General features: G+C 36.5%; 2 protein-coding genes across 3 annotated transcripts in view; one reads left to right on the top strand and one right to left on the bottom strand.

Annotated features, from left to right (window-relative positions):
* The first annotated feature begins 354 nt into the window (after nucleotides 1-354).
* On the top strand, nucleotides 355-9,328 carry LOC127425988 (VIP peptides-like). 2 transcript variants are annotated; one of them, XM_051672399.1, is made up of 5 exons: nucleotides 355-478; nucleotides 1,092-1,176; nucleotides 4,152-4,253; nucleotides 4,363-4,473; nucleotides 8,375-9,328. In XM_051672399.1, exons 2-5 carry the CDS (start codon nucleotides 1,097-1,099, stop codon nucleotides 8,511-8,513), a joined length of 432 nt encoding a protein of 143 aa, XP_051528359.1. In that variant the 5' UTR covers nucleotides 355-478; nucleotides 1,092-1,096; the 3' UTR covers nucleotides 8,514-9,328. The 2 variants fall into 2 exon arrangements, with proteins under 2 accessions (XP_051528359.1, XP_051528360.1); XM_051672400.1 differs by having other exon boundaries at nucleotides 383-478; nucleotides 1,096-1,176.
* Nucleotides 9,329-9,331: 3 nt separating this feature from the next.
* The window catches only part of LOC127425939 (dolichyl-diphosphooligosaccharide--protein glycosyltransferase subunit 2-like), a 30,814-nt gene continuing 14,734 nt past the window's right edge, over nucleotides 9,332-25,411 (bottom strand). The window contains 5 exon segments of the mRNA XM_051672292.1: nucleotides 9,332-9,723; nucleotides 16,173-16,266; nucleotides 23,803-23,932; nucleotides 24,575-24,650; nucleotides 24,858-24,953. Of these exon segments, the coding sequence (XP_051528252.1) occupies nucleotides 16,215-16,266; nucleotides 23,803-23,932; nucleotides 24,575-24,650; nucleotides 24,858-24,953 (354 nt within the window). The 3' untranslated portion in view covers nucleotides 9,332-9,723; nucleotides 16,173-16,214.

Genomic DNA, 25,411 nt, shown 5'->3' with positions numbered 1-25,411 from the left:
GTACAGGGGGTGAAATGAGGTCCCAGGTCTCTAAAGACCCAAGGTATGCGTTTAAGGGTTAAAAGAGAGAGTTTGAAAGTTCTTACAATACTTTGTTGAACCATTACATGCATATATTACTGAACAAATGGTGACATTGCCCTTCATTCCAATTTACTCTCTACACTGAATTAAAAATAATTCTTTAACAAAGCGTAAAACCACTTTCATGTCAAATGTTCTTCAACATTCAACATAGTCATATATAATTGTATTATTCTCCTTCTCTAAGAGAAAAGGAGAGGAGAGAAGTGGAAAAGAGGGTGGAGATTGTATTATGACAGGGTCCCCATCCGAATCGCTTGAGAGGCTGAGAATGAAACCAAACCCTAAGCAAGAATAACCAACATCTCATTCTATCTCACTCTTTCTCTCTTATTTTCACACATTCAACCTTCAAAGGAGCACATCAGCAACCACATACAAGGAAAAACACAAGGTAAATTAAGCCTTTGAATCTTTTTAAGCCTTTTACTTGAACTCTTCTGCTGAAAGATCATAAGTAAGCTTATAAGTAATTCTAAGTAAATAAGCATTATTTTAAAATTTAAAGTAAAACATAAAGGTTCTTAAAAATAAAAGTTCGTCAGCAAAGAGCTGTCTTCTTATCATTTTATCATAACCATTTTTCACCGTATAGGGTTCTTAAGCAAGCAGGTTCTTTGGAGACTAAAAATGTCCTTGATGTTACATTATAGGTTCTTTAAATCTTTCTATGAGTTATTTAAAGCACCAGTACATAGATAGTTTTCTGAACAATTAGAGACAAAAAAGTTATTTGAGGAACATGTAAAGTGGCATCAGACTGTAAAAGCCTTTTTGGTTCTAACTGGAACCTTAATTTTTGAGAGTGAAAAATAAGGTTTATGTACCAGTCAATTTGAGAAACAACTTAATCTCTGTGTAATCACAAAGAATCACAGAAAAAAAAAATATATATATATATTACATAAAAAAACCAAAAAACCATTACAGGCTTGACTGCGGTAACTTCAGTTAGTGAAAATGTTGCTTCAGCGGATTGTGAAATGTAATGTGAAGCGTGTTTCTAGTCAGAATGATGGAGAGATCTGCCCTTCTGACACTCTGCTGCCTGTTCCTGCTGGCAACATCCTGCCCAATCTGTCCATCACTGAGGTAAGACACACACAGACCTTTAGCACATAAAGTACTGAATGGATTATTAATGTTTCAGTTAATGGAATAAGGTTGACTTTAAAGATTTTACATATTCCTTGTTACCAAAACATAGTTATAGAGAAAGTCTGTTTAACTATTTTATTTTATCTTATTTTATTATTCTGTAATTTGCATTGTGCTTTAGAAATATTTTTTAACAATAGATTTAAGTGGTAATTATCAATGCCACAGACAAAATGGCTCAATGATATGGATTTAGTGATCGTTGGTAAACTTTTAGGTTTCTGTTAACAGAATTTAAAAAATATAGAAATCTAAATCAAACATAAATAAATTAATACAAATATTAAACAAATATGTTATAATTTTAATTTAAAAATACTACAATAAAATACACCACAGAAATGTGTGTGTATATATATATATATATATATACACACACACACTACCATTCAAAGTTTAGGGTCACTTACTCATTCTTTATTATTATTATTTTCACTTTTTTGAATAATAGTAAAGTCATCAAAACTATGGAATAATAGAAACGGAAATATGGGAATTATGTTGTGACAAAACTGTGTTATATTTTAGCATCTTCAAAGTGGCCACACTTTGCCTAGATTTTGCAGAAATGTACTCTTGGCATTTTCTCAACCAACTTCTTGAGGTATCACCCTGGGATGCTTTTTAAACAGTATTGAAGGAGTTCCCATCTATAAGCTGGGCACTTAGTGGCTGCTTTTCTTAACTATTCGGCCCAAGTCATCCATTTCAAACTTTATTTTTTTAAATAAAATTTTAGATTTGTAATTAAATTAATATGTTGGCACAATTATATTTTTGTCTATAAAACTAATTTCAAACATTTAAGCATACGACTTCAGATCAAAAGGTTTTTAAGATCATGAGAAACATTTCAGGCAAGTGACCCCAAACTTTTGAACAGTAGTGTGTATATGTATATATACAGTTGTGCTCAAAAGTTTGCATACCCTGGCTGAAATTGTGAAATTTTGGCATTGATTTTGAATATATGACTGATTATGCAAAAAAGCTGTCTTTTATTTAAGGATAGTGATCATATGAAGCCATTTATCATCACATAGTTGTTTGGCTCCTTTTTAAATCATAATGATAACAGAAATCACCCAAATGGCCTTGATCAAAAGTTTACATACCCTTGAATGTTTGGCCTTGTTACAGACACACAAGGTGACACACACGATACAATCACTATCCTTAAATAAAAGACAGGTTTTTTTTTTGCATGATCAGTCATATTTTCAAAATCAATGCCAAAATTTCACAATTTCAGCCAGGGTATGCAAACTTTTGAGCACAACTGTATATATATATATATATATATATATATATATATATATATACACACTACTGTTCAAAAGTTTGGGGTCACTTGCCTGAAATGTTTATCATGATCTTAAAAACCTTTTGATCTGAAGTCGTATGCTTAAATGTTTGAAATTAATTTTATAGACAAAAATATAATTGTGCCAACATATTAATTAAAAAACCTGTCTTTTATTTAAGGATAGTGATTGTATCGTGTGTGTCACCTTGTGTGTCTGTAACAAGGCCATACCTTCAAGGGTATGTAAACTTTTGATCAGGGCCATTTGGGTGATTTCTGTTACCATTATGATTTAAAAAGGAGCCAGACAACTATGTGATGATAAATGACTTCATATGATCACTATCCTTAAATAAAAGACAGTTTTTTTGCATGATCAGTCATATATTCAAAATCAATGCCAAAATTTCACAATTTCAGCCAGGGTATGCAAACTTTTGAGCACAACTGTATGTATATATACATTATGTTAATAATATTAAGATTATATAACAATTACATCTTTTAGAATTACAAAGTCTTTGAAAGTTCCGAAATGAGAAACTACTTCAAATCCTCAACAGTATTATATAATGCAATAGTAGACCATTCTCACAGCATCTGATTTGTTCAAAACATGACATTGACAACCCTTGTTGTGTTACAACTAATTAACAGTGTATGACTCACTTTTACACAGATATTGTTATAGCTTCTATACAAACACATGGGCAGAGAGAAGGGTGTGAATAGTACTAACAGACAAAGGACGGCTCCCAATAGAAGAGCAGAGAGCAAAACAAGTGCATGTTGCATCTATCATAAGTGACCAAGGCTAAGCTCCACTTTTGTTGTGTCAACTAGGGTCAGGACATCTCATTACTAGCAACAGACGCTGGACGTCTGTGAGGTAGATTCCATGGAGCTTCTTTTTAATTCACTCCCTTGCTATATAGGATTTGTAATTGCATACATAATGTCATTTTTAGGGTTTGCGTAAGAAAGTACATTCAAAATCATACAGAAATAGAGCTATTTTGACAAGAACAGCTTGATAAATTAGTTAGCAAGGTTTTTAAAGTAATATTGCAAATTATTCCATTTGTAAACAGCTGTAAAAAAGTGAATATACAGAGAATATACACTCACTAAACACTTTATTAGAAACACCTAATTATTCATGTGATCTAATCAGCCAATCATGTGGCAGCAGTGTGATGCATAAAATCATATACGGGTCATGAGAATGGGGGAAAAAATTTGATCTCAGTGATTTAGACCGTGACATGATTGTTGGTGCCAGATGGGCTGGTTTGAGATTTCTGTAACTGCTGATCTACAGGGATTTTCAGGAACAAATTTATCCCATAATATTTTTTATTTATGTATGGGAGACCAGGGCTTGTCAACAGGAAGTTATATTTCTCTATTATGTTGGTTTCAAATACCAAGCTGAAACTTGTCTAACATTAACAATATTTTTTGGCAATTACAGTGGAAATGTCAAGGCACCTTGGTACAATGGGAGGTCCCCCCTGATTTATTTTTTTACTAGAATAGCACCTTTAGAATATGTTTATGTCATATGTATTTAACACTGATAAAAACAGTATGTGTTTATTAGGTTTGGTCAGAGAGCGGCTGCAATACTGATGACCTCCTCCATTGATGATCCAGTACAGCTGCAGGCAGACACTTCCTCTCACACAACAGATGCTGAGTTTGGGTCAGTTATCCAATCCTTTCGTGTAGAGATATTTAATATTTTCTTATTTGACTTTAAATACAGTCATCTATCTATGCCATAACTGCATGATGTTAAACACCTGATCCAGTTTTAGGTCTGGAAGACATGCTGATGCCATCTTTACCAACAGCTACAGAAAAGTTCTTGGTCAAATATCTGCCAGAAAATTCCTTCAGACTGTTATGGGCAAAAGAACTGGGTATGTTTTTACGCAGATGCTAAATTTGCACCCCAGTGTAAACAGCAACATAGTGTACAAAATAGTTGGATTTTGTCTTGTAACATAGTATAATAAAAATAGTACTGCATATAATAAACATAGTATATTATTATATGAGTTGTTGATGCATAACATGTCCACTTTTTTTTTTTTTTTTTATCAAAATAAAGACTTTTGTCTAAATTTTATATTAATGTATATGGGGAAAGTTTATGTATGGTCCTCTAAAAAAAAAAAAAAATGGTTATAAAATTATGAAACACTTAAATGGTGGCCAGCACCATTTAAATGTTTCATAATTTAACCATTTTCATTTCTTTTTTGCTTTCACTAGGTCATTTGAAATGCTCTTGCAGTGTGTTAAATACATTTTTGAAAATACAATTATTCCATGTAGTCTTTCAATTAAAACATGCATGGATATGACAATGAAAGCATATAGCAAAACATGTCATCTACCCATATAGAGTATATATATATATATATATATATATATATATATATATATATATATATATATATATATATATATATACACACACATACATATACACATATATACTAATATATTATATATATATACATATATACTAATATATTATATTATATATATTTACATACTGTATACACTGATGAGCGAAAGCATTATGACCACCTGCCTAATATGCTGTTGGTCCTCCGCGTAGCGCCAAAACAGTGCTGACCCACCGAGGCATGGACTCTACAAGACCCCTGAAGGTGTCCTGTGGTATCTGGCACCAAGACATTATTAGCAGATCCTTCAAGTCCTTTAAGTTGCGAGGTGGAGCTGCCGTGGATCGGACTTGTTGGTCCAGCACATCCCACAGATCAGATTGAGATCTGGGGAATTTAGAGGCCAGGGCAACACCTTGAACTCTTCATCATGTTCCTCAAACCATTCCCGAACCATGTGTGCAGTGTGACAGGACGCTTTATCCTACTGAAAGAGGCCACTGCCATCAGGGAATAACATTGCCATCAGGGAATAACATTGCCCTTAATGGGTGTACCTGGTCTGCAATGATGTTTAGGTAGGTGGCACGTGTCAAATTGACGTTTACATGAATGGCTGGACACAGGGTTTCCCAGCAGAACATTATCCAGAGCATCACACTCCCTCCACCAGCTTGTCATCTTCCCACAGTGCATCCTGATGACATCACTTCCCCAGGTAGATGGCACACACGTACACAGCCGTCCACGTGATGTACAAGAAAACAGGGCTCATCGGACCAGGCGACCTTCTTCCACTGCTCCAAGGTCCAGTTCCGACATTCGCGTGCCCATCTAAGCCACTTTTGACGGTGGACATGGGTCATCGTGGGCACTCTGACCAGTCTGCGACTACGCAGCCAAAAACATAGCAGAGTGTGATGCACTGTGCTACTGATGTTCTGACCCAGTCATCTGGCCATAACAATTTGCCCTTGTCAAAGTCACTCAGGTCTTTACTCCTGCCCATTTCTCCTGCATTCAACACATTGACTATGAGAACTGATTGTTCGCTTACCATCTAATCTACCCAGACCTTAACATGTGACCTTATTAGGAGATGATCAAAGATATTCGTCTCAACTATGAGTGGTCAATGTTTTGGCTCATCTGGGTACATACACAGATAAGCCAAAACATTATCACCACCTGCCTAATTTGGTCCTGCACATGCCGCCATAACAGCGCTGACTCGCAGATGCATGGACTCTACAAGACCCCTGAAGGTATCCTGTGGTATCTGGCACCAAGACATTAGCAGCAGATCCTTCAAGTCGGGACCTATCAGACCAGGCAACCTTCTTCCACTGCTCCAAGGTCCAGATCTGACGCTCGGATGACTATTGTAGGTGCTTTCGACAGTGGACAGGGGTCTTCATGGGCACTCTGACCATTCTGCGGCTACTCAGCCCCATACACAGCAGGGTGCGATGCACTGTGTGTTGTAACACATTTCTCCCATAACCATCATTAACATTTTCTGTGGCTTGTGCCAAAGTAGACCTTCTGTCAGTTCAGACCAGATGGGATAGCCTTCGTTGCCCTTGCGCATCGATGAACTTTGGGCACCCAACACCCTGTCGCCAGTTTGTCCCTCCTCGGACCACTGTCGGTAGGTACTGGTCACTGTTGACCGGGAGCACCCCACAAGCCTTGCCATTTCAGAGATGCTCTGACCCAGTCATTTGGCCATAACAATTTAGCCCTTGTCAAAGTTGTTCAGGTCTTTACTCCTGCATTCAAAAAGTTGACTACGAGAACTGACTGTTTGCTTACCATCTAATCTACCCAGACCTTGACATGTGGCCTTGTTAGGAGATGATCAACGTTATTCACGTCACCTGTGATTGGTCATAATGTTTTGGCTCATCAGTGTGTGTGTGTGTGTGTATATATATATATATATGTATATATATACACACACATACATACACACACACACACACACACACACACACACAGTATATAGACACTACCGTTCAAAAGTTTGGAATAACCATGATAGGTTTTATGTTTTTGAAAGAAAATGATAATTTCCTTCACCAACGATGCTTTAAATTTATCATTAATTACAGTAAATACAAAATTCTATATACTTAAATTTTTTGTTCATCCACGAATCTTATATATATTATACATACATACATACATACATATATATACACACACACACAGATGAAGTCAGAAGTTCACATATACCAGAGCCAAATAAATTTATACTCAGTTTTTCACAATTCCTGACATTTAATCATAGAAAACATTCCCTGCCTTAGGTCAGTTAGGATCACTATTTTAAGAATGTGAAATGTCAGAATAATAGTAGTGAGAATGATTTATTTCAGCTTTTATTTTTTTCATCACATTCCCAGTGGGTCAGAAGTTTACATACACTTTGTTAATATTTGGTAGCATTGCCTTTAAATTGTTTAACTTGGGTCAAACATTTTGGGTAGCCTTCCACAAGCTTCTCACAATAAGTTACTGAAATTTTGGCACATTCCTCCAGACAGAACTGGTGTAACTGAGTCAGGATTGTAGGCCTCCTTGCTCGCACACACTTTTTCAGTTCTGCCACCAAATGTTCTATTGGATTGAAGTCAAGGCTTTGTAATGGCCACTCCAATACCATGACTTTGTTGTCCTTAAGCCATTTTGCCAAAACTTTGGAGGTATGCTTGGGGTCATTGTTCATTTGGAAGACCCATTTGTGACCAAACTTTAACTTCCTGGCTGATGTCTTGAGATGCCATCAATTTTGTGAAGTGCGCCAGTCCCTCCTGCAGCAAAGCACCCCCAAAACATGATGCTGCTGCCCCCATGCTTCACAGTTGGGATGGTGTTCTTCGGCTTGCAAGCCTCACCCTTTTTCCTCCAAACAACGATGGTCATTATGGCCAAACAGTTCAAATTTTGTTTCATTAGACCAGAGGATATTTCTCCAAAAAGTAAGATCTTTGTCTCCATGTGTACTTCCAAACTGTAGTCTGGCTTTTTTATGGTGGTTTAAAGCTGAAATAAATCATTTTCTCTACTATTATTCTGACATTCACATTCTTAAAATAAAGTAATCCTAACTGACCTAAGACAGGGAATGTTTCCTAAGATTAAATGTCATGAATTGTGAAAAACTGAGTTTAAATGTATTTGGCTAAGGTGTATGTAAACTTCTGACTTCAACTTATATATATATATATATATATATATATATATATATACATACATACACACACACACACACAGTATATTTATATACAGACTAGTGGGGTGCAAACAATCACTCCAATGACCTATCAGACAGATATCCTCTGCGTACTGTATGTTCATGGTGTATCTCATCAGACTTCAATCTATATTTTTCTGTCAACAGACCAGAAACTCAAAACTCCGTAAAACGCCAGCCCAGCATTTATGGAGACACTTACAAGCAAGATATGTTTGTAATTCAGAGGGAACAAAGTTACAGAAAGCCACAAACTGTTAAAAAAACCACTGCAAGTTCTCAGTAGTTATGTACCAATTAAACATCTGAAAACTGTGAACAGTCTTTATACATAGATTTGCAGCATTTCATAGTGGATTATTAAAACTCCATTCACCCATCCCACAGTTCCCTGTGCACTGAGTGTGTATACGCACTGACACCAAGTGTTTGGAAGGTCTACAACAGGAATAAGGAGTCCCTCATTGAAAATACATCTCGATTCTGATTCACAGTCTTAGTGTTTAATCAAGTTACAGAGTAATTTAAAAATGTATTTGAAGCAGCAGACAAAAATGCTTTGCAATGTCACAATTCATTCTAGCCCATGTCAGAAAAAAAAAATACTTTTTTTTCAATTCATGAGCAAGTTTAAATGAAAATCATGCTGTTCACAGATATCTCTAAAGCATTCCCATGGGATGTTCTGTAAAGCACGTCTGAGCACACAACTGTAACATGGGGGTTTAACAAAGGGTTAATGAAATGTTACTTACGGTTTAATCCTGGAAGTTTTGTATGGTCCACTCTGTACCATTTTATTATGTTTTTTTATAATTGTTAGTAATGTATAAAATTAAGTCTCATTAATACATTGCATAATATATATTTAGTATTATAGGGAAATCAGCCACACAAAGAGCAGAGGTGTTTTTGTTTTATTTTCATAAAAAAAAAAAAAAACTTTTGTGTTTGCCATCTGTGTTGTGATGACTGGGAGAAAAATTCCACATTCTGTTTACTTGATGAAAACAAAAACTCCTTGTTCTGATGTCATTATAAAAAAAGAAATAAAAACAAGGGGGAAAAAAACAAAACTCTAAGACCATGTTGTATTATTTATTAAAAAAAAAAAAAAAATCTGAGGATAGGAATTTGCATTCAAAAACAACAAAAACCAAAACACAACCGTAGATGAACAGCACAGACTGTCATTAGGATTAACACCAAAAACAACTCACTGTACAAGAAACAATCATCATATATCCTCAATGTATCAAATTTATCTTACAGTGCATTTTCAAATAAATGTGAAAAAAAGCCAAACTGTATGTTTCTTAATGAATTTTCTAAATTCTGCATTTTTGGAACTGATTCAGGATAGTTTAGCCTGCACTTTTGTTTCTTTTTTAACCTCCACCAACACTTCCATTCCAGGATTTCTTAAAGACAAACATGAATATGAAGCATCCATAGTCTTTTTCAGATGATTTCTCCAACATCATTTTCTTTCGAGTCTGAAAGAGAGAATATTAACATTTGTAATTAAAACTAGATTTGCATTTTCTGAAGGAAATAGCAGTGCTTGCAAGGTAGAGAATGAATCTATTTTTTTTAGGTGTAGTTTAGTTGTGCTTTGGTTAGTTTTAAACTGCTCCAGTAAAAGGCACCGCAGTGTAACTGCAATGGCAGGCTTGCATTGAGCTTTAACACTGACTGTGAAAGCTTCTCCTGTGTTACAAAACTGTAGCTCTATACAGAAAAGAAAGTCATTTCTGGGTCACCACATTGAATAATTCCTTTGATAACACTCACTCAAATTGTTTGGAGTGCATCATTAAGAATTTTTAAAAATTTGATTTCATTCAATTTAATTAACATAAGAACCGGGAAACCACATTTACTATAAAATTATAATCTACATGGAACTGAACCGAAGTGCACTTTGAGCCCAAAGTGTAGCTATAAATGGCATAATTCATCTGGATCCAGTCAGGTTCACAGAATATAAATTGCTGTTTGTGTCTGTCTTTTAATAAGCCAAAATAAATACACAGTTTATGTGAGCTATGTGTAACCGGCCTTAGGCTTTGGTTGTGTGTAAAGAGTTGCAAGAAAGACGATCAATAGCAGTTTCTTTTATTTATTTATTTGTTTACATTTAAATGTAGCAAGTTCATAAAAAAACAATAGAGAGCACACCAAAAAAGCTGAAATTATGTATAAACATTTTATATGAAGTCTGTTCAGTGGTTCAGGCTGAATTAATTGCAGAAGTTAAATACTTTGGGTTAGGGGTTAACTCAAACTTGACATGAATGCTGTTGTTTAGAACAAACCCTAACTAGAGCACCATCTTGCAAGCACTGTAATTAATCTAATTTGTATAAGAAAATGATGTGTCAGGAACCAACAACATTACATATTTTCATGAGAAATTTTGTGCTATCATGACCAAACTTGTATTCAAAACAATTGGTGGGGAGTGGGAATTCTGCATGGTTTTAGCATCTGATTCAAAAGGCATTATGCAAATCAAGTAATGCTTCAATTGAAGGCAATTTGCATGAAGCAACTCCCCCAATCAACATTTTTCCTGATGAAACACTGAGTAGCGCCATGATGATTCTGATTGCCGCTGACCTCTTTTCCGATTCCGTATCCATAAGAAGCAATGTAAAAACTACCCAGATGGAGTACAACCATTTTAAGTTTAGTTGGAGTACAAATGAGTACAGGCTCAACTTGTGCAGTTGTTGGCTGCCCTAACAACTCAATGTAGTTAACGGTATTAATGTTACTAACCTTGGACCATTGCTTTAGGTGTTCTACCCATTTGAGTGAGGAACTGTCAAAACACGTTCATCACAAACACTTTTTTATATTTGGCAATTTTTGCAAATTTAATATGCTAAACATCACATTATATGCTAAAAACACTGGAGACCAGAAAAGGAGAACAGGCATCCATTATAAATTGTGGAACACTTCTGCGAAAAAGAATAAGCTAGATATTTGTATCACTACGCAGCACCAAAACTGGTTGTTATTTTGGTTGCATACCAGTATGTATTATTTACTGTCAGGGACTACATCTTCTAACGGAAGGATTGCACTTAATGCTATTACTTAAAATTAACATTTAAAAAAAACATTTGTGTCCTTATTATGTGGTAACCATGTTATACCAGCAATTGGGCATTCAAGGCTATGCCTGATTTTAAATACAGTTAAGTTGAAAGGAGTTGTTAGACATGACACAAATATCGCACTGCCTTTTGTACATTATATTTAAACTTTTAATTTCCACTTGCTTTCTGTATGCGGTAACAGTACAAAGTTTTGCACTATAACAATCATAATTTACATAGAAAAGGAGACATGTTTTTTTCTAAAAGAAGGAAAATATCTGTATCTGAAAGCTAAATGAGTCAGTCACTGACTTCACAGGTGGCGGTTTGCAAATGAAGCCACTTCGTAAGGATGCTGGTTTCAGACAGCCTTCTGAGGCACCATAACATCATGTCAAATGATCTAAAACAAGTGAGCTTGAGACATATTCAAGCACATATTTCATAACTACAATGCTTATTTTTTTCTTTGCTGGAAATGGAGTCATAAGTTAGAAAGCATAGGGAAAAAATAGGACATTTATAAACTAACTACTGCTTTCACCCAATCCTTCAGATGGCATGTTTATTCTTTTAACCAACAAGCAAACCTCACGCACAGGATTGCGGTATATCAAAGTCACCGAAGGCTGGATCTATGCTGCCTTCAAATACTAACCAGATAAAAGCATCTCAGTAGACAGGATGTGACGCAAATATTGGATTCGGACGTGCCTTGATGCCTTCCTACCTCTGCATACAGCTACATATTTATAAAGCCTATAGAAAATCATTATATCCGTTCGGAATAATCACTTTTTTTTTCTTTCTTTTTTTTGCTGACAGTCTGAAATCAAAGCCCATTAAAAGCAAATATTTTACAAATAATACATTTTTTTTCCCTTACAACATATGTACATGTAAAAAATGCAATAGTTCCAAAAATTTATAAATGATTAAAAACTAGAACAACAGGGTTTGAAAAGTGATCATCCCCCTGGATTTAATACTTCGTAGAGCTACTTTTAGCTGTAATGACACCTATCATTCTGTTTGGATATGTCTTTTGGGGAATATCTGCCCATTCTGCCTTGCAGAATTGTTCTAGTTCAGTCAAACTGTGGGGTGAGCAGCGATGGACTGCTCGCTTCAAGTCCATCCACAGGTTTTCTACTGGATTTCGGTCACGGCTCTGACTTGGCCACTCAAGGGCTTTGATCTTCCTATCCTTAAGCCACTACGTTGTTGTTTTTTTTGCCAGTGTGTTTAGGGTCATTGTCATGCTGAAAGGTGAACCACCTGCCCATCTTCAGTTGAAGAGCAGAGGGCCACATGTTTTCCTCAAGAATTTGGGTGTACACAGCAACATCCATTTTCCCTTCAATCCTGACCAATTGCCCAGTCCCTGCTGAAGACAAACACCCCCACAACATGATGTTGCCACCACCATGCGTCATAGTAGGTATGGTATGTTCTGGGTAGTGTGCTGTGTTTGGTTTTCTCCAAATGTAGCGCTTGGATCTCAGTGCAAAAAGATAAATTTTTGTTTTTGGAACGGTTGCCTTTTTTTTTCTTTACTTGAATCTTGTAAGGCAAAATTTGAAAATAAAGCTGGAAATTATTTTATAGGTTTTAATTTCAGGCTGGAAGACAAAAAAGTGATTATTCCAAAGGGGTATGATGATTTTTTTTATTGGCATTGTATTAGGGGTGTAACGGTTCTCAGTAAAAAAACCGAACCGTACGGTTTGCCACCCAAGATTCGGGAAGCATTGGCACTGCGGTTCACCTCGAGTTTGACGCATCTGAAGCACAAGGTTTTGTGAAGAAAAGAAAGCTGAAAGGATACGCTCTGCCTGTGTTTCACGTGGGTCAACTGGATGACATCACTGTTCTGCAAGGTTGTGTGTAGTTGAAAATGGAGAAAATGAGCCGCTGATAGAGAAACCCCCTGCGTTATTCAGGTCTTCTGTCAGGAAACATTTTCTTTTTGCAGTCAATTACAGTGATGGTCAAAAAACATTTACAAAAAAGGCACTGTTTGCAGACATCGCTCGACACGAGTGCCATATACTGGTAATACATCGACATTTGATAATTTATGAAGAAATCACCAGGGAAAGAGCCGCAGATAAGCCGAAACTGCACACACTCCCTTTCATTTTTAAGCAAGCACTCAGTGCTGATTTGGACAGGCATAAAACAATAACTAAAGCGATTGGGGTGCTCATTGCCAACGATATGTTTCCCTACTCCCCTGACGAAGATGTGCAATTTCTGCGTACGATTAAAACACTCGAGCTGCGTCACAATATCCCTCGTATCCATTTTAATAGCAAAGGTTCTTCTATAGTGATGTACAGCTTCCGAATATTGAATACATGTGCAGTAGAGTTTGAAATGCATTTTATGTTGACGCGTGTAGCATAATAGTGCAGATATTATGTTAAAATGTTGATTTATTAATTCGAGAATTTTTTTTTTTTAGTTAAACGATGGTTTTACTATAGTAATTTTGTAGTAACCATGACTGCTGTCACCATGGTTTTCTTTGCAGAAATCATGATTTTGATACAATTAACCATGGTTTTACAACAGTAATACTGTTGTTTCCATATAGTAACCATGATTATACTACAACATATATATTGTAAACATGACAGTAGCCATGTTGATTTTGTGGTTACTATGTTTTTACTATAAATACCAGTTTAACTATGGTTACTCTAGAACAACAATTTTTATTCAGGGCAAACCTGTTGAAGTGTGTTACCAATTAGAGTATTCTTACTTTGGATTTGGCAGTAATATTTTTTTTTCTGTACACTGCAAATACAGAACCGTACCGAAACCGTGACCCTATAACCATGATATAAACTGATCTGTGAGAAATTTGAACTGTTACACCCCATACACTGTATATACAGTTGAAGTCAGAAGTTTACATACACCTTAGCCAAACACATTTAAACTCAGTTTTTCACAATTTCTGACATTTAATCATAGAAAACATTCCCTGTCTTAGGTCTTTATTTTAAGAATGTGAAATGTCAGAATAATAATAGAGAGAATGATTTATTTTAGCTTTTATTTCTTTTTATTTCTTTCATCACATTCCCAGTGATTCAGGTTTGTAGGCCTCCTTGCTCGCACACGCTTTTTTCAGTTCTGCCAACAAATTTTCTAACGGATTAAGGTCAGGACTTTGTGATGGCCACTCTAATACCTTGACTTTGTTGTCTTTAAGCCATTTTGCCACAACTTTGGAGGTCTGCTTGGGGTCATTGTCCATTTGGAAGACCCATTTGCGGCTGAGCTTTAACTTTCTGGCTGATTTCTTGAGATGTTGCTTCAATATAACCACATAATTTTCCTTCCTCATGATGCCATCTATTTTGTGAAGTGTGCCAGTCCTTCCTGCAGCAAAGCACTCCCACAACATGATGCTGCCACCCCCATGCTTCACAGTTGGGATGATGTTCTTTGGCTTGCAAGCCTCACCCATTTTCCTCCAAACATAACGATGGTCATTATGGCCAAACAGTAAAATTTTTGTTTCATTAGACCAGAGGACATTTCTCCAAAAAGTAAGAACTCTGTCCCCATGTGCACTTGCACACTGTAGTCTGGATTTGTTATGGCAGTTTGAGCAGTGGCTTCTTCCTTGCCTTTCAGGTTATGTCGATATAGACTCGTTTTACTGTGGTTATAGATATTTGTCTACCTGTTTATTCTAGCATCTTCACAAGGTCCATTGCTGTTCTTCAGGGATTGATTTGCACTTTTCGCACAAAACTACGTTCATCTCTAGGAGATATAATGCGTCTCCTTCCTGAGCGTTATGATGTCTGCATGGTCCCATGGTGTTTATACTTGCGTATTACTGTTTGTAAAGATGAAAGTGGTAACTTCAGGCTTTTGGAAATTGCTCCCAAGGGTGAACCAGACTTGGAGGTCCACAATTTTTTTTCTGAGGTCTTGGCTGATTTATTTTGATAATGATGTCAAGCAAAGAGGCACCGAGTTTGAAGGTAGGCCTTAAAATACATCCACAGGTACACCTCCAATTCAGTGCACCTCCTATCAGAAGCTAATTGGCTAAATGTCTAATTGACAATTTTCCAGAATTTTCCAAGCTGCTTAAAGGCACAGTTAACTTAGTGTAAGTAAACTTCTGACCCACTGGAACTGTGATATAGTAAATTAAAAGTGAAAATCTGTCTGTAAACAATTGTTGGAAAAATTACTCATGTCGTGCACAAAGTAGATGTCCTAAACGACTTGTCAAAACTATAGTTTGCTAATATGAAAAGTGTGGAGTGGTTAAAAAATTAGTTTTAATGACTACAACCTACCAACCTAAACTTTTGACTTCAACTGTGTGTATGTATGTATATATACACACACACACACACACACACATACATATATATATATATATGTGTATGTATATGTATGAAACAGTGCTAATGTGAAACTACATTTTTGTCGTTTGATTTGTTCTCGTGCAGAACTTTCATCAGGAAACTCAACAATTGAAGAAATTCCGAAGTGACAAAAAGGACTAGAGGGCAAAATCATAAAGTTACAAACTCAGATCAAGCAATTTATCACACAGGGCCTGAATTGCAGCACTGCACACACTAATGAAGTGATACACAAAAATAAGTGAACACAACACTCTGATCAATAAATAGCATGACATGAAAAATATGACTTGACAGTCAAGAATGGCCATGATGTTTCAGGAAGTTGCGAGCATCACAGCAAACACGCAAACAGCCATGCAGTATGTGTTGCCAAAGAAATGTTGATGCCATATTATGGGATGTACAGGCGGCAAAAGCAAGCCTTACTTTAGCCTTGAAGACTGGCCTTTTTTAATAACATACAGGCATTTACCGCAGACTCCTATACTTTGCCAACCTACTACTTTGTTCGGCAGCGATCCTAGAAGGAGAGTGAAGAAAGAGAAGGAATGGAAAAACACAGAAGAGTTAAAGGAATAGGTCACCCAAAAATGAAAATTCGTGCCATTTTTGAATTCTGAATGTGACTGTGTGCTAGAATAAGAACTAAGGAAGTACATTTTAGTCTGTTTCTCATACAAAGCTATCATACGGCTTTAGAAGACTTTATATAGTGTATGAGTCGTATTGATTACTTCATGAACCGTTGTAGTAAAGTTCACAGCTGTATTGATCCCAGAGAGTGTGCCTACTACTTAATGCCCTAACATTATTGATGGGCTGTAAAAACTGGTCACAAAAACACTTTGGAGGAAAGGTTTTTGTATATTAACTGCAGCAGTTCATAATGAATCATTAAAAAAAATAAAATTAACGATCCATCAATATATGAATAAAACTCTCTTAGAAAAATCATAATTTGACACAGTTTTCCCAACCATCTTTTTTTTACTAAATCACTGGATGTGAGCAGAGACTAATCATATAGAACAGTAAAATAGCTCACAGTAACATTAAATTCTCCATCTTGTCAACAATCAACAGTATTTCACATCAGACAGATTACGCAAACTCCATTTCCTTCACTCCACTGTGTCACTCAGGGTTCCTACACCATTTGACCAATGAATTTCCACAACTTTCAGTCATTCGTGTTTACTGGGATAATAAAAAAAAAAAAAAAAAAAAAAAAGCATTTCACAGTGTTTGCACTCACTAAAAGTTATTTCTAGCCAAAACAATATTTTAGAGCCAAACATAACTAGAGGAATTATTCATTGTAGAAATTTCCATGACTTTATAAACAGTTTTCCTGACTAAATTCTGGCTGCCTCCATGATGATTCTAATTCAGTCTCCATAAGAAACAAATGTAAAAACTACCAATATGAGCATTCCATTTTAAGGCCAAATTGGGTGTAACAATGAGTTCAAGCTTAACTCGTGCAGCTGCTGAATGCCATAACTCTTAGTATCAACTTAATTCACCTCAGTTCATAGTTTCATGTCATCCTTCCACTTCTTAAACTTTGACGGGTGAGGACGGTCAAAAAACAGTCATCGGGACTCTCTAAAGTTTCGGCACTATGGAGCCACATGCTTTTTTTATTTTTTTATTACAATTTTAATAAAATGTAATACACTAAACATCACATTATGTGGTAAGAACATACGCAGTGCGAGTGAAAACACTGGAGACCAGAAAACAAAAACAGGCTTCCGTTTCGCTCATTTGAATAAAGTTAAACTTTTCTCAACTTTGTAGCATCCTAGCAAAACAACTGACATGATGGCTGAGGAAACTACCGAAAATGTACAAATGTGATAGCACCTTACAAATGTTGAATTGAATTTTTTTTTAAATGAATTATTTACCATAACCCCAAGTTCTGTGAGGGTGTACATAATTTGAGATGCAAGTATTAAACTATGGTTGGTTAACACGTTAAAGCTAGCAGCGACACACATGTGCGTTTGAAAACGTCACTTCCTCCAACTCAAAAAAAATTACGAATGCTTTTCACCCACATCAACGTTTAAGCTCTCCCTATGGTCTTTCTGAGGGCACTACAGATTAATTTAGTGTGTAATTGCCCACAAAAGGTTAGAAGGGCGTACTGATGGATATGCAGTCTAAATCTGTAAAATTAATTCAGTCCCACAAGACAAAAAAGTATTGGAGGAAAGCACTTCTGAGAAACTCTAGCACTGGTAAAGAGCTCATAGAGGGCTACACATGCATAAATTCAGCAGAGGGTTTAAAGTGAACACTCCCAGGGGACAGAGAGAGAAAAGAGCCTCTATTTTGTCAAGTAGTCTAATGCCCAAAAGCAGCAGCCTTTCAACAGGTCAGAAATCAGTTTGTGGACTCTCTGTATGGTTCATGTTTTTTTGCCATTATGTTTTCTGAAAAACGTTTCATTGCTCTACTTTTGTTATCTTTCTTTGTTTCGAATTTCATGTATGAGAACATCGAGAGGTCTCTGATTTCAAGGTGCACTCAGTAATTCTTTTATTGCACTGACACCTAGCTACGTAGATTCAGCATCACTCAAGAGCAAAATTTCTCAGTTACAGATGCCATTGTAGAAATGTGCGATGCACAGTCAGCCATGAAAGCATTTGGTCATATTATCTCAACACGGCAGTGCTCATGAATGTGCGCCCAGCACCATATGTAGAAATAAAAAAGCTTTTCTTCAAAACTGATATGACCAGAGACTTTCTCTCATGTAAAACCCAAAGTATACTTTGGTTATGACACGAACACTTAGCATCTGCGTAGTCAAACGCGAGCCTGTCAAAGTATACTTCATTTGACTGGGCGCGCATACACAGCCGGTTGGCGCATGCACACTACAACTGCTAAAGACGTCATTATACTCCTCGAGGTATACAAATCCAGGTATCTCCAGACCTCCTCGCGCACACGTTCATGACATGCATATCCACTGTTGTTGTTTCCACATACTTCTGTTGTTTACTGGCGATTAAACCTTCTAGCACTTCTTTGTGACAGCAACAGCTCAAATGTGAGTGTTGCCACCCTGTGGACCCACTAATTAGTGCAAATAATTCCAGGCGCAAGCACATTCTGCGCATTCAGAGATGCACGGTTAGAAAAACAGGGCTGCGCGCATTCAGTTTTTGAGCACACTGCTGATGACGAAATTGGCATCACAAATCTGACTGCAATATACTTTGGGCATTAGTGTACAGCATTTGTTATTCAAAAATACCATTGATTTATTTTTTACGTTTTAAAAGATTAGAAATTAGCAAAACATCACTGAGTGCACCTTTAAAGCAAAATGACATTAGAACTAGTAAGAAATGGTACCCTTTAAGCCATTTCAGACCAAATATATATATATATATATATATTACACACACACACACACACACACACACACACCCCGATCAGCCTCGACATTAAAACCACCTGCCTAATAGGTGCCCCTCGTGCCACCAAATCAGCACCAACCCGCATCTCAGAATAGCATTCCGAGATTATATTCTTCTCACCACAATTGTACAGAACGGTTATTTGAGTTACCGTAGATTTTGTCAGTTCTAACCAGTCTGGCAATTCTCTGTTGACCTGTATATACACTGGTGGCCAAAAGTTTAGAATAATATACAGATTTTGCTGTTTCGGAAGGAAATTGGTACTTTAATTCACCAAAGTGGCATTCAACTGATCACAAAGTATAGTCAGGACATTACTGATGTAAACAACAGAACCATCACTATTTGAAAAAAGTCATTTTTGATCAAATCTAGACAGGACCCATTTCCAGCAGCCATCACTTCAAAACACTTTATCCTTGAGTAATCATGCTAAATTGCTAATTTGGTACAAGAAAATCACTTGCCATTATATCAAACACAGTTGAAAGCTATTTGGTTCGCTAAATGAAGCTTAACATTGTCTTTGTGTTTGTTTTTGAGTTGCCACAGTATGCAATAAACTGGCATGTCTCAAGGTCAATATTAGGTCAAAAATGGCAAGAAATTAACAGCTTTCTCTAGAAACTCGTCAGCCAATCATTGTTTTGAGGAATGAAGGCTATACAATGCTTGAAATTGCCAAAACACAGATGATTTCATACAAAGGTGTACACTACAGTCTTCAAAGACAAAGGACAAGTGTCTCTAACAAGGACAGAAAGAGATGTGGAAGGCCAGATGTACAACTAAACAAGAGGATAAGTACATCAGAGTCTCTAGTTTGAGAAATAAACGCCTCACATGTCCTCAGCTGACAGCTTCATTGACTTCTACCCACTCACCAGTTTCATGTACAACAGTAAAGAAAAGAATCAGGGGTGAAACACAAGACATTGGACAACAAATAATTGGAAAAGAGTGTTATGGATCTTAACCCCATTGAGCTTTTGTGGGATCAGCTAGACTGTAAAGTGCGTGAGAAGTGCCCGAAAAGACAGCCACATCTATGGCAAGTGCTACAGGAAGCGTGGGGTGAAATGTCACCTGAGTATCTGGACAAACTGACAGCTATAATGCCAAGGATCTGCAAAGCTGTCATTGCTGCACATGGAGGATTTTTTGATGAGATTTCTCTGAAGAAGTTCTGAACATTTTTTTCAAATTGTAATAGTAATTTTTCACATTATTAATGTCCTGACCATGCATTGTGATCAATGCCACTTTGGTGAATAAAAATACCAATTTCTTTCCATAAGAGCAAAATCTGTACATTATTCCAAACTTTTGGCAGCCAGTGTACAGTTGAAGTCAGAAGTTTACATACACCTTAGCTAAATACATTTAACTCTGTTTTTCACAATTCCTGACATTAACTTAGGTCAGTTAGGATCACTACGTTATTTTAAGAATGTGAAATGTCAGAATAGTAGTAGAGAGAATGATTTATTTCAGCTATTATTTCTTTCATCACATTCCCAGTGGGTCAGAAGTTTACATACACTTTGTTATTATTTGGTAGCATTGCCATTATTTAACTTGGGTTAAACATTTTGGATAATCTTTCTCAAGCTTCTCACAATAAGTTTCTGGAATTTTGGCCCATTCCTCCAGACTGAACTGGTGTAACTGAGTCAGGTTTGTAGGCCTCCTTGCTCGCACATGCTTTTTCAGTTCTGCCCACAAATTTTCTATCGGATTGAGGTCAGGGCTTTGCGATGGCCACTCCAACACCTTGACTTTGTTGTCCTTAAGCCATTTTGCCACACCTTTGGTGGTCTGCTTGGGGTCATTGTCCATTTGGAAGACCCATTTACGACCGAGCTTTAACTTTCTGGCTGATGTCTTGAGATGTTGCTTCAATATATCCACATAATATTCCTTCCTCATGATGCCATCTATTTTGTGAAGTGCACCAGTCCCTCCTGCAGCAAAGCACCCCCCACAACATGATGCTGCCACCCCCATGCTTCACAGTTGGGATGGCGTTCTTCGGCTTGCAAGCCTCACTCTTTTTCCTCCAAACATAACGATGGTAATTATGGCCAAACAGTTAAATTTTTGTTTTATCAGGCCAGAGGACATTTCTCAAAAAGTAAGCTCTTTGTCTCCATGTGCATTTGCAAACTGCAGTCTGGCTTTTATTACAGTTTTGGAGCAGTGGCTTCTTCCATGCTGGGCAGCCTTTCAGGTTATGTCGATATAGGACTTGCTTTACTGTGGATATAGATACTTGTCTACCGGTTTCCTCCAGCATCTTCACAAGGTCCTTTGCTGTTGTTCTGGGATTGATTTGCACTTTTCACACCAAACTACGTTCATCTCTAGGAGACAGAATGTGTCTCCTTCCTGTGCGGTATGATGGCTGCATGGTCCCATGGTGTTTATACTTGCATACTATTTTTTGTACAGATGAACGTGGTACCTTCAGGCATTTGGAAATTGCTCCCAAGGATGAACCAGACTTGTGGAGGTACACAATTTTTTTTCTGAAGTCTTGGCTGATTTATTTTGATTTTCCCATGATGTCAAGCAAAGAGGCACTGAGTTTGAAGGTAGGCTTTAAAATACATCCACAGGTACACATCCAATTAAGTGCACCTACTTTCAGAAGCTAACTGCCTAAAGGCTTGACATCATTTTCTGGAATTTTCCAAGCTGCTTAAAGGCACAGTTAACTTAGTGTATGTAAACTTCTGACCCACTGGAATTGTGATATAGTCAATTAAAATTTAAACAATCTGTCGGTAAACAATTGTTGGAAAAATTACTCGTGTCATGCACAAAGTAGATGTCCTAAACGACTTGCCAAAACTATAGTTTGCTAATATGAAATCTGTGGAGTGGTTAAAAATTTTTTTTTAATGACTTCTGACTTCAACTGTGTGTGATGTATGTATGTATGTATGCATGTGTGTGTGTGTGTGTGTGTGTGTATATATATATATATCTACACACACACACACACACACACACACACACACTAGTGCGCGACCGATTTATATTATCGGCCGATATTAGCCTTTCAGAGATGTATTGTGTTGACCTGTATGTTTTACGATATGCACAGATTTGAAAACTTTTTTTTTCAGAACTTATAATGCAGAGAGCAATGCTTGGGGTGATTTAGAACTGGTGTCATAACGTAGTTTATCCAGCAGAGCGCGCTCTGAGTCAATTGTTTACAGAGCCGAGCTGCCGGTGGTTCTGCAGACAGTGCGGAGTTAAGCGGTGTCTTCATGATAAGTTGCTAACTAGTTTGTGAAAAACATACTGGAAAGTTAATTAACAATGACCCCATAATTTTCCCTTTTCAATATAACATATATAATGTTAACCCTGTCCCTGACAACCATCTCACTCATGTTTATCACATCTGTTTGCTATGTTATCCAGCTATAGTTTGTCAGTGCAGTCAATAATGTAGCAGTTTACTGAAAGGTAAATATCAGAGCATCTTTTTGCAGCTCAGCAGATAACGGTGCGGTGGTGGATTGTGTCTGTTGAGTGCTGATTTCATGCTATGTTGTTACCAAGTTGGTGAGACGCAATTCTGGAAAGTAAATAAACAATGTCCATCTTTTACTCTCTGTGACAACGAGCTTATAGCTAACTAGCTAACCATGTAGCTACTTTCATCCCTTGTCAGCTGAGTGGAAGCAAATGTTTTGTATTTTTGTATTCACCAAACTGTTTTGTTCAGGATTCGCAGTTTGGTAACCCCTTCAAAAATATTTAAAAGTCTGGTTTTCCACTGTTGAAAGTTTCCCCTGAACTTGTATAACAGAATACGGAGTAACACCACTGCCGCTGTTTATCTCTCGTCTTGGCAGGTGTAAATGCTTTTGTTTTACAATCTGCCCCTAATTGACTGGAAGTATTAAAATAGTCAGCATTTGACTGATACTAAACAGTACAACTGATGTATATTTAGCAATTTATTTTATTTGAATTTATTCTTTATTTAAATGGTCAGCCATTGACTGATGCTGAACATACATTACTGATTTTTATTTAGCTATAATTTTAATTTATTCTTTATATAAATGGTCAGCAACTGACTGATACTGAACACACAGTACTGATGTTTATTTAGCTATTTATTGTACTGACAATGTATAATAATAATGTCAAATATTCTTTGATAAAAAAAATTGTTTAAGAAAGCAGCCTTCTGAGTACATTTGCATAGTCTTATTGGTGCACAATCCACATAGAAAAGGTCTGTTTTCATTCCAGCACAAAAATTAACTATATCGGCCACCATATCGGTATTCGGTGAATTTCCCCCCTCTAAAATCAGTATCGGTCTCTAATCCCATATCGGTCAGGCTATAATATATATATGTATACATGTATGTACATTGTATATACTGTATATGAATACAGTCACAAAGCTAAAAAATATCAAGTATCGCCTAGTTCTCTGTTATACCAAGAAACAACAAAACTGCACTGTTTTAACTGTTGATGCTTAATCAAGGGCAAAAAGGGCAACATCAATTTGAATGAACTTCAAGTTTCTCATGTTTTTCTGAAAGTGTGTTGAATACAGGGGATAGAAATTGTACCTTTTCACAGCTTTCTGTGCCAGCATGCGGTTCCCAGCCAGGAATGTGAGACTGCCTATGATAGCCAGATACTTCAGAGTCTGGAACATGTTTAAGTGAGTCCAGTACACATACATAAGTCCCAGCATAGCTAAAAGTGAAAGGAATGGAAAAACAGAATGTGATTAAAAAAAACAGAATATTTTAAAGTGACAATCAAACAAATCAATTAATCTTTTGACTGAAATACACTGTATAAATCATCACACAAGAATACTGCTGATTTATATTTTTGGAAATCTCGTACTTTAAAGATGACAAAAATTCTAAATTGACTCTAGTTACTAAAATGTAATTATCCTAAAGAAAAAAAAAAGTGTCATAATCTGAAATAATAAGGCAGCATGAGGAATATTATAAAGTAATTGATAATGTTCAGTCAGCCAGTCATAATCACAAACTAAACCCCAACAGAGTGATCATGATAGGGTGATGGAGCAGTCGTGTATCCCCCAACACTTTTTATTATGACCTGGGTGGCAAAATTCTACTTTTTAAATGGCTACTTGACTAACTAACTGGATGGATGACGGACGAATGGTTGGACATGAAATGATGATTTGAATCAATTGAGAAATGAAACTAGCATAGCTTTGAAGGAAACCGGTTGCCTGGGACAATGATCAATTATAAAGTTAGCAGTAATTATACAAAAATAGCTGACTGCAAAATGCAAAGATCAATCAGAATCAAGTATTCTACAGTGCCGTGTAATAATAGTCAGTCAACTCACCTGCATGGCCTATGTGGAAGAGAACAGTGCTAGGAGACAGAGTGAAGTTTGAGATATTGGCTCCCAGTTTAAACCACTGAATAGGAGAGATGAGAGAGAAATAAGTGAGACAGACTAAGAGATAGAATGACAGACTAAATGCATAGAAACATCCCAATATAGATTGCATGTATAGAAAAAGTGTCATAGCCATTTAATAGTTTAATTTAATATGGCATATCAAGTTTAAGATCTCCTGGAAAAAAAAAAAAAAAAAAAAAAAAAAAGGTTCAGGAGTCCTTACCAGAATGAGGAGCAACAAAAATGGGGAAAGGACGAGGGCGGTAAATGCGTTGGACACAACTGTAGGAGGCTTCTTCTCTGGCTCTCTGAACAGATGCTATAGAAACACAACACTATCAATAACAGCAACAGAAATTAGGTGATTGCTAGGGTAGGGCTGGGTACTTTATGTGAAAAAAAAAAAGAAAAAAACATCATGATGACAGATGTAACATGGAAGTGAAATACAGCAATAATCGCATTTTATACAATGTACTTATTATATGTGTTGTTGCATAGTTCTTATGTTTAAGTACCAGCATTAATTATACCTAAAGCTAATCTAAACCCTAACCATTCCCGTACCTCAACCTCAGTAGCAGAAAATGTGAATCAATGAGAGTATTTTTCAGAAAAACATTAGTTGAACAAAACTAAGACAAGAAAAAAAATAGTCTAATAGCATGCTCTTCAGAAAACGTAATGGTGAAATAAGAAGCTTAATTATATATCACCAGCACAATCATTGGAAATATATTATAAATATATGAATATGTCACTCAGCCCTAGTGATGG

The sequence above is a fragment of the Myxocyprinus asiaticus genome, chromosome 35 (genome assembly GCF_019703515.2).
Source record: "Myxocyprinus asiaticus isolate MX2 ecotype Aquarium Trade chromosome 35, UBuf_Myxa_2, whole genome shotgun sequence".
NCBI classification, from domain to species: domain Eukaryota; kingdom Metazoa; phylum Chordata; class Actinopteri; order Cypriniformes; family Catostomidae; genus Myxocyprinus; species Myxocyprinus asiaticus.
The sequence above is the reverse complement of the archived record's forward strand: the minus strand, read 5'-3'. Positions and strand labels throughout refer to the sequence as shown.

What these genes read in the sequence shown, in the direction of transcription:
- LOC127425988 (XM_051672399.1), top strand. Translation starts at nt 1,097, where the DNA reads ATGATGGAGAGATCTGCCCTTCTGACACTCTGCTGCCTGTTCCTGCTG. An exon ending in CCAATCTGTCCATCACTGAG is followed by an intron (nt 1,177 to 4,151) that starts GTAAGACACACA and finishes TGTGTTTATTAG; the next exon opens with GTTTGGTCAGAGAGCGGCTG. An exon ending in GTTATGGGCAAAAGAACTGG is followed by an intron (nt 4,474 to 8,374) that starts GTATGTTTTTAC and finishes TTCTGTCAACAG; the next exon opens with ACCAGAAACTCAAAACTCCG.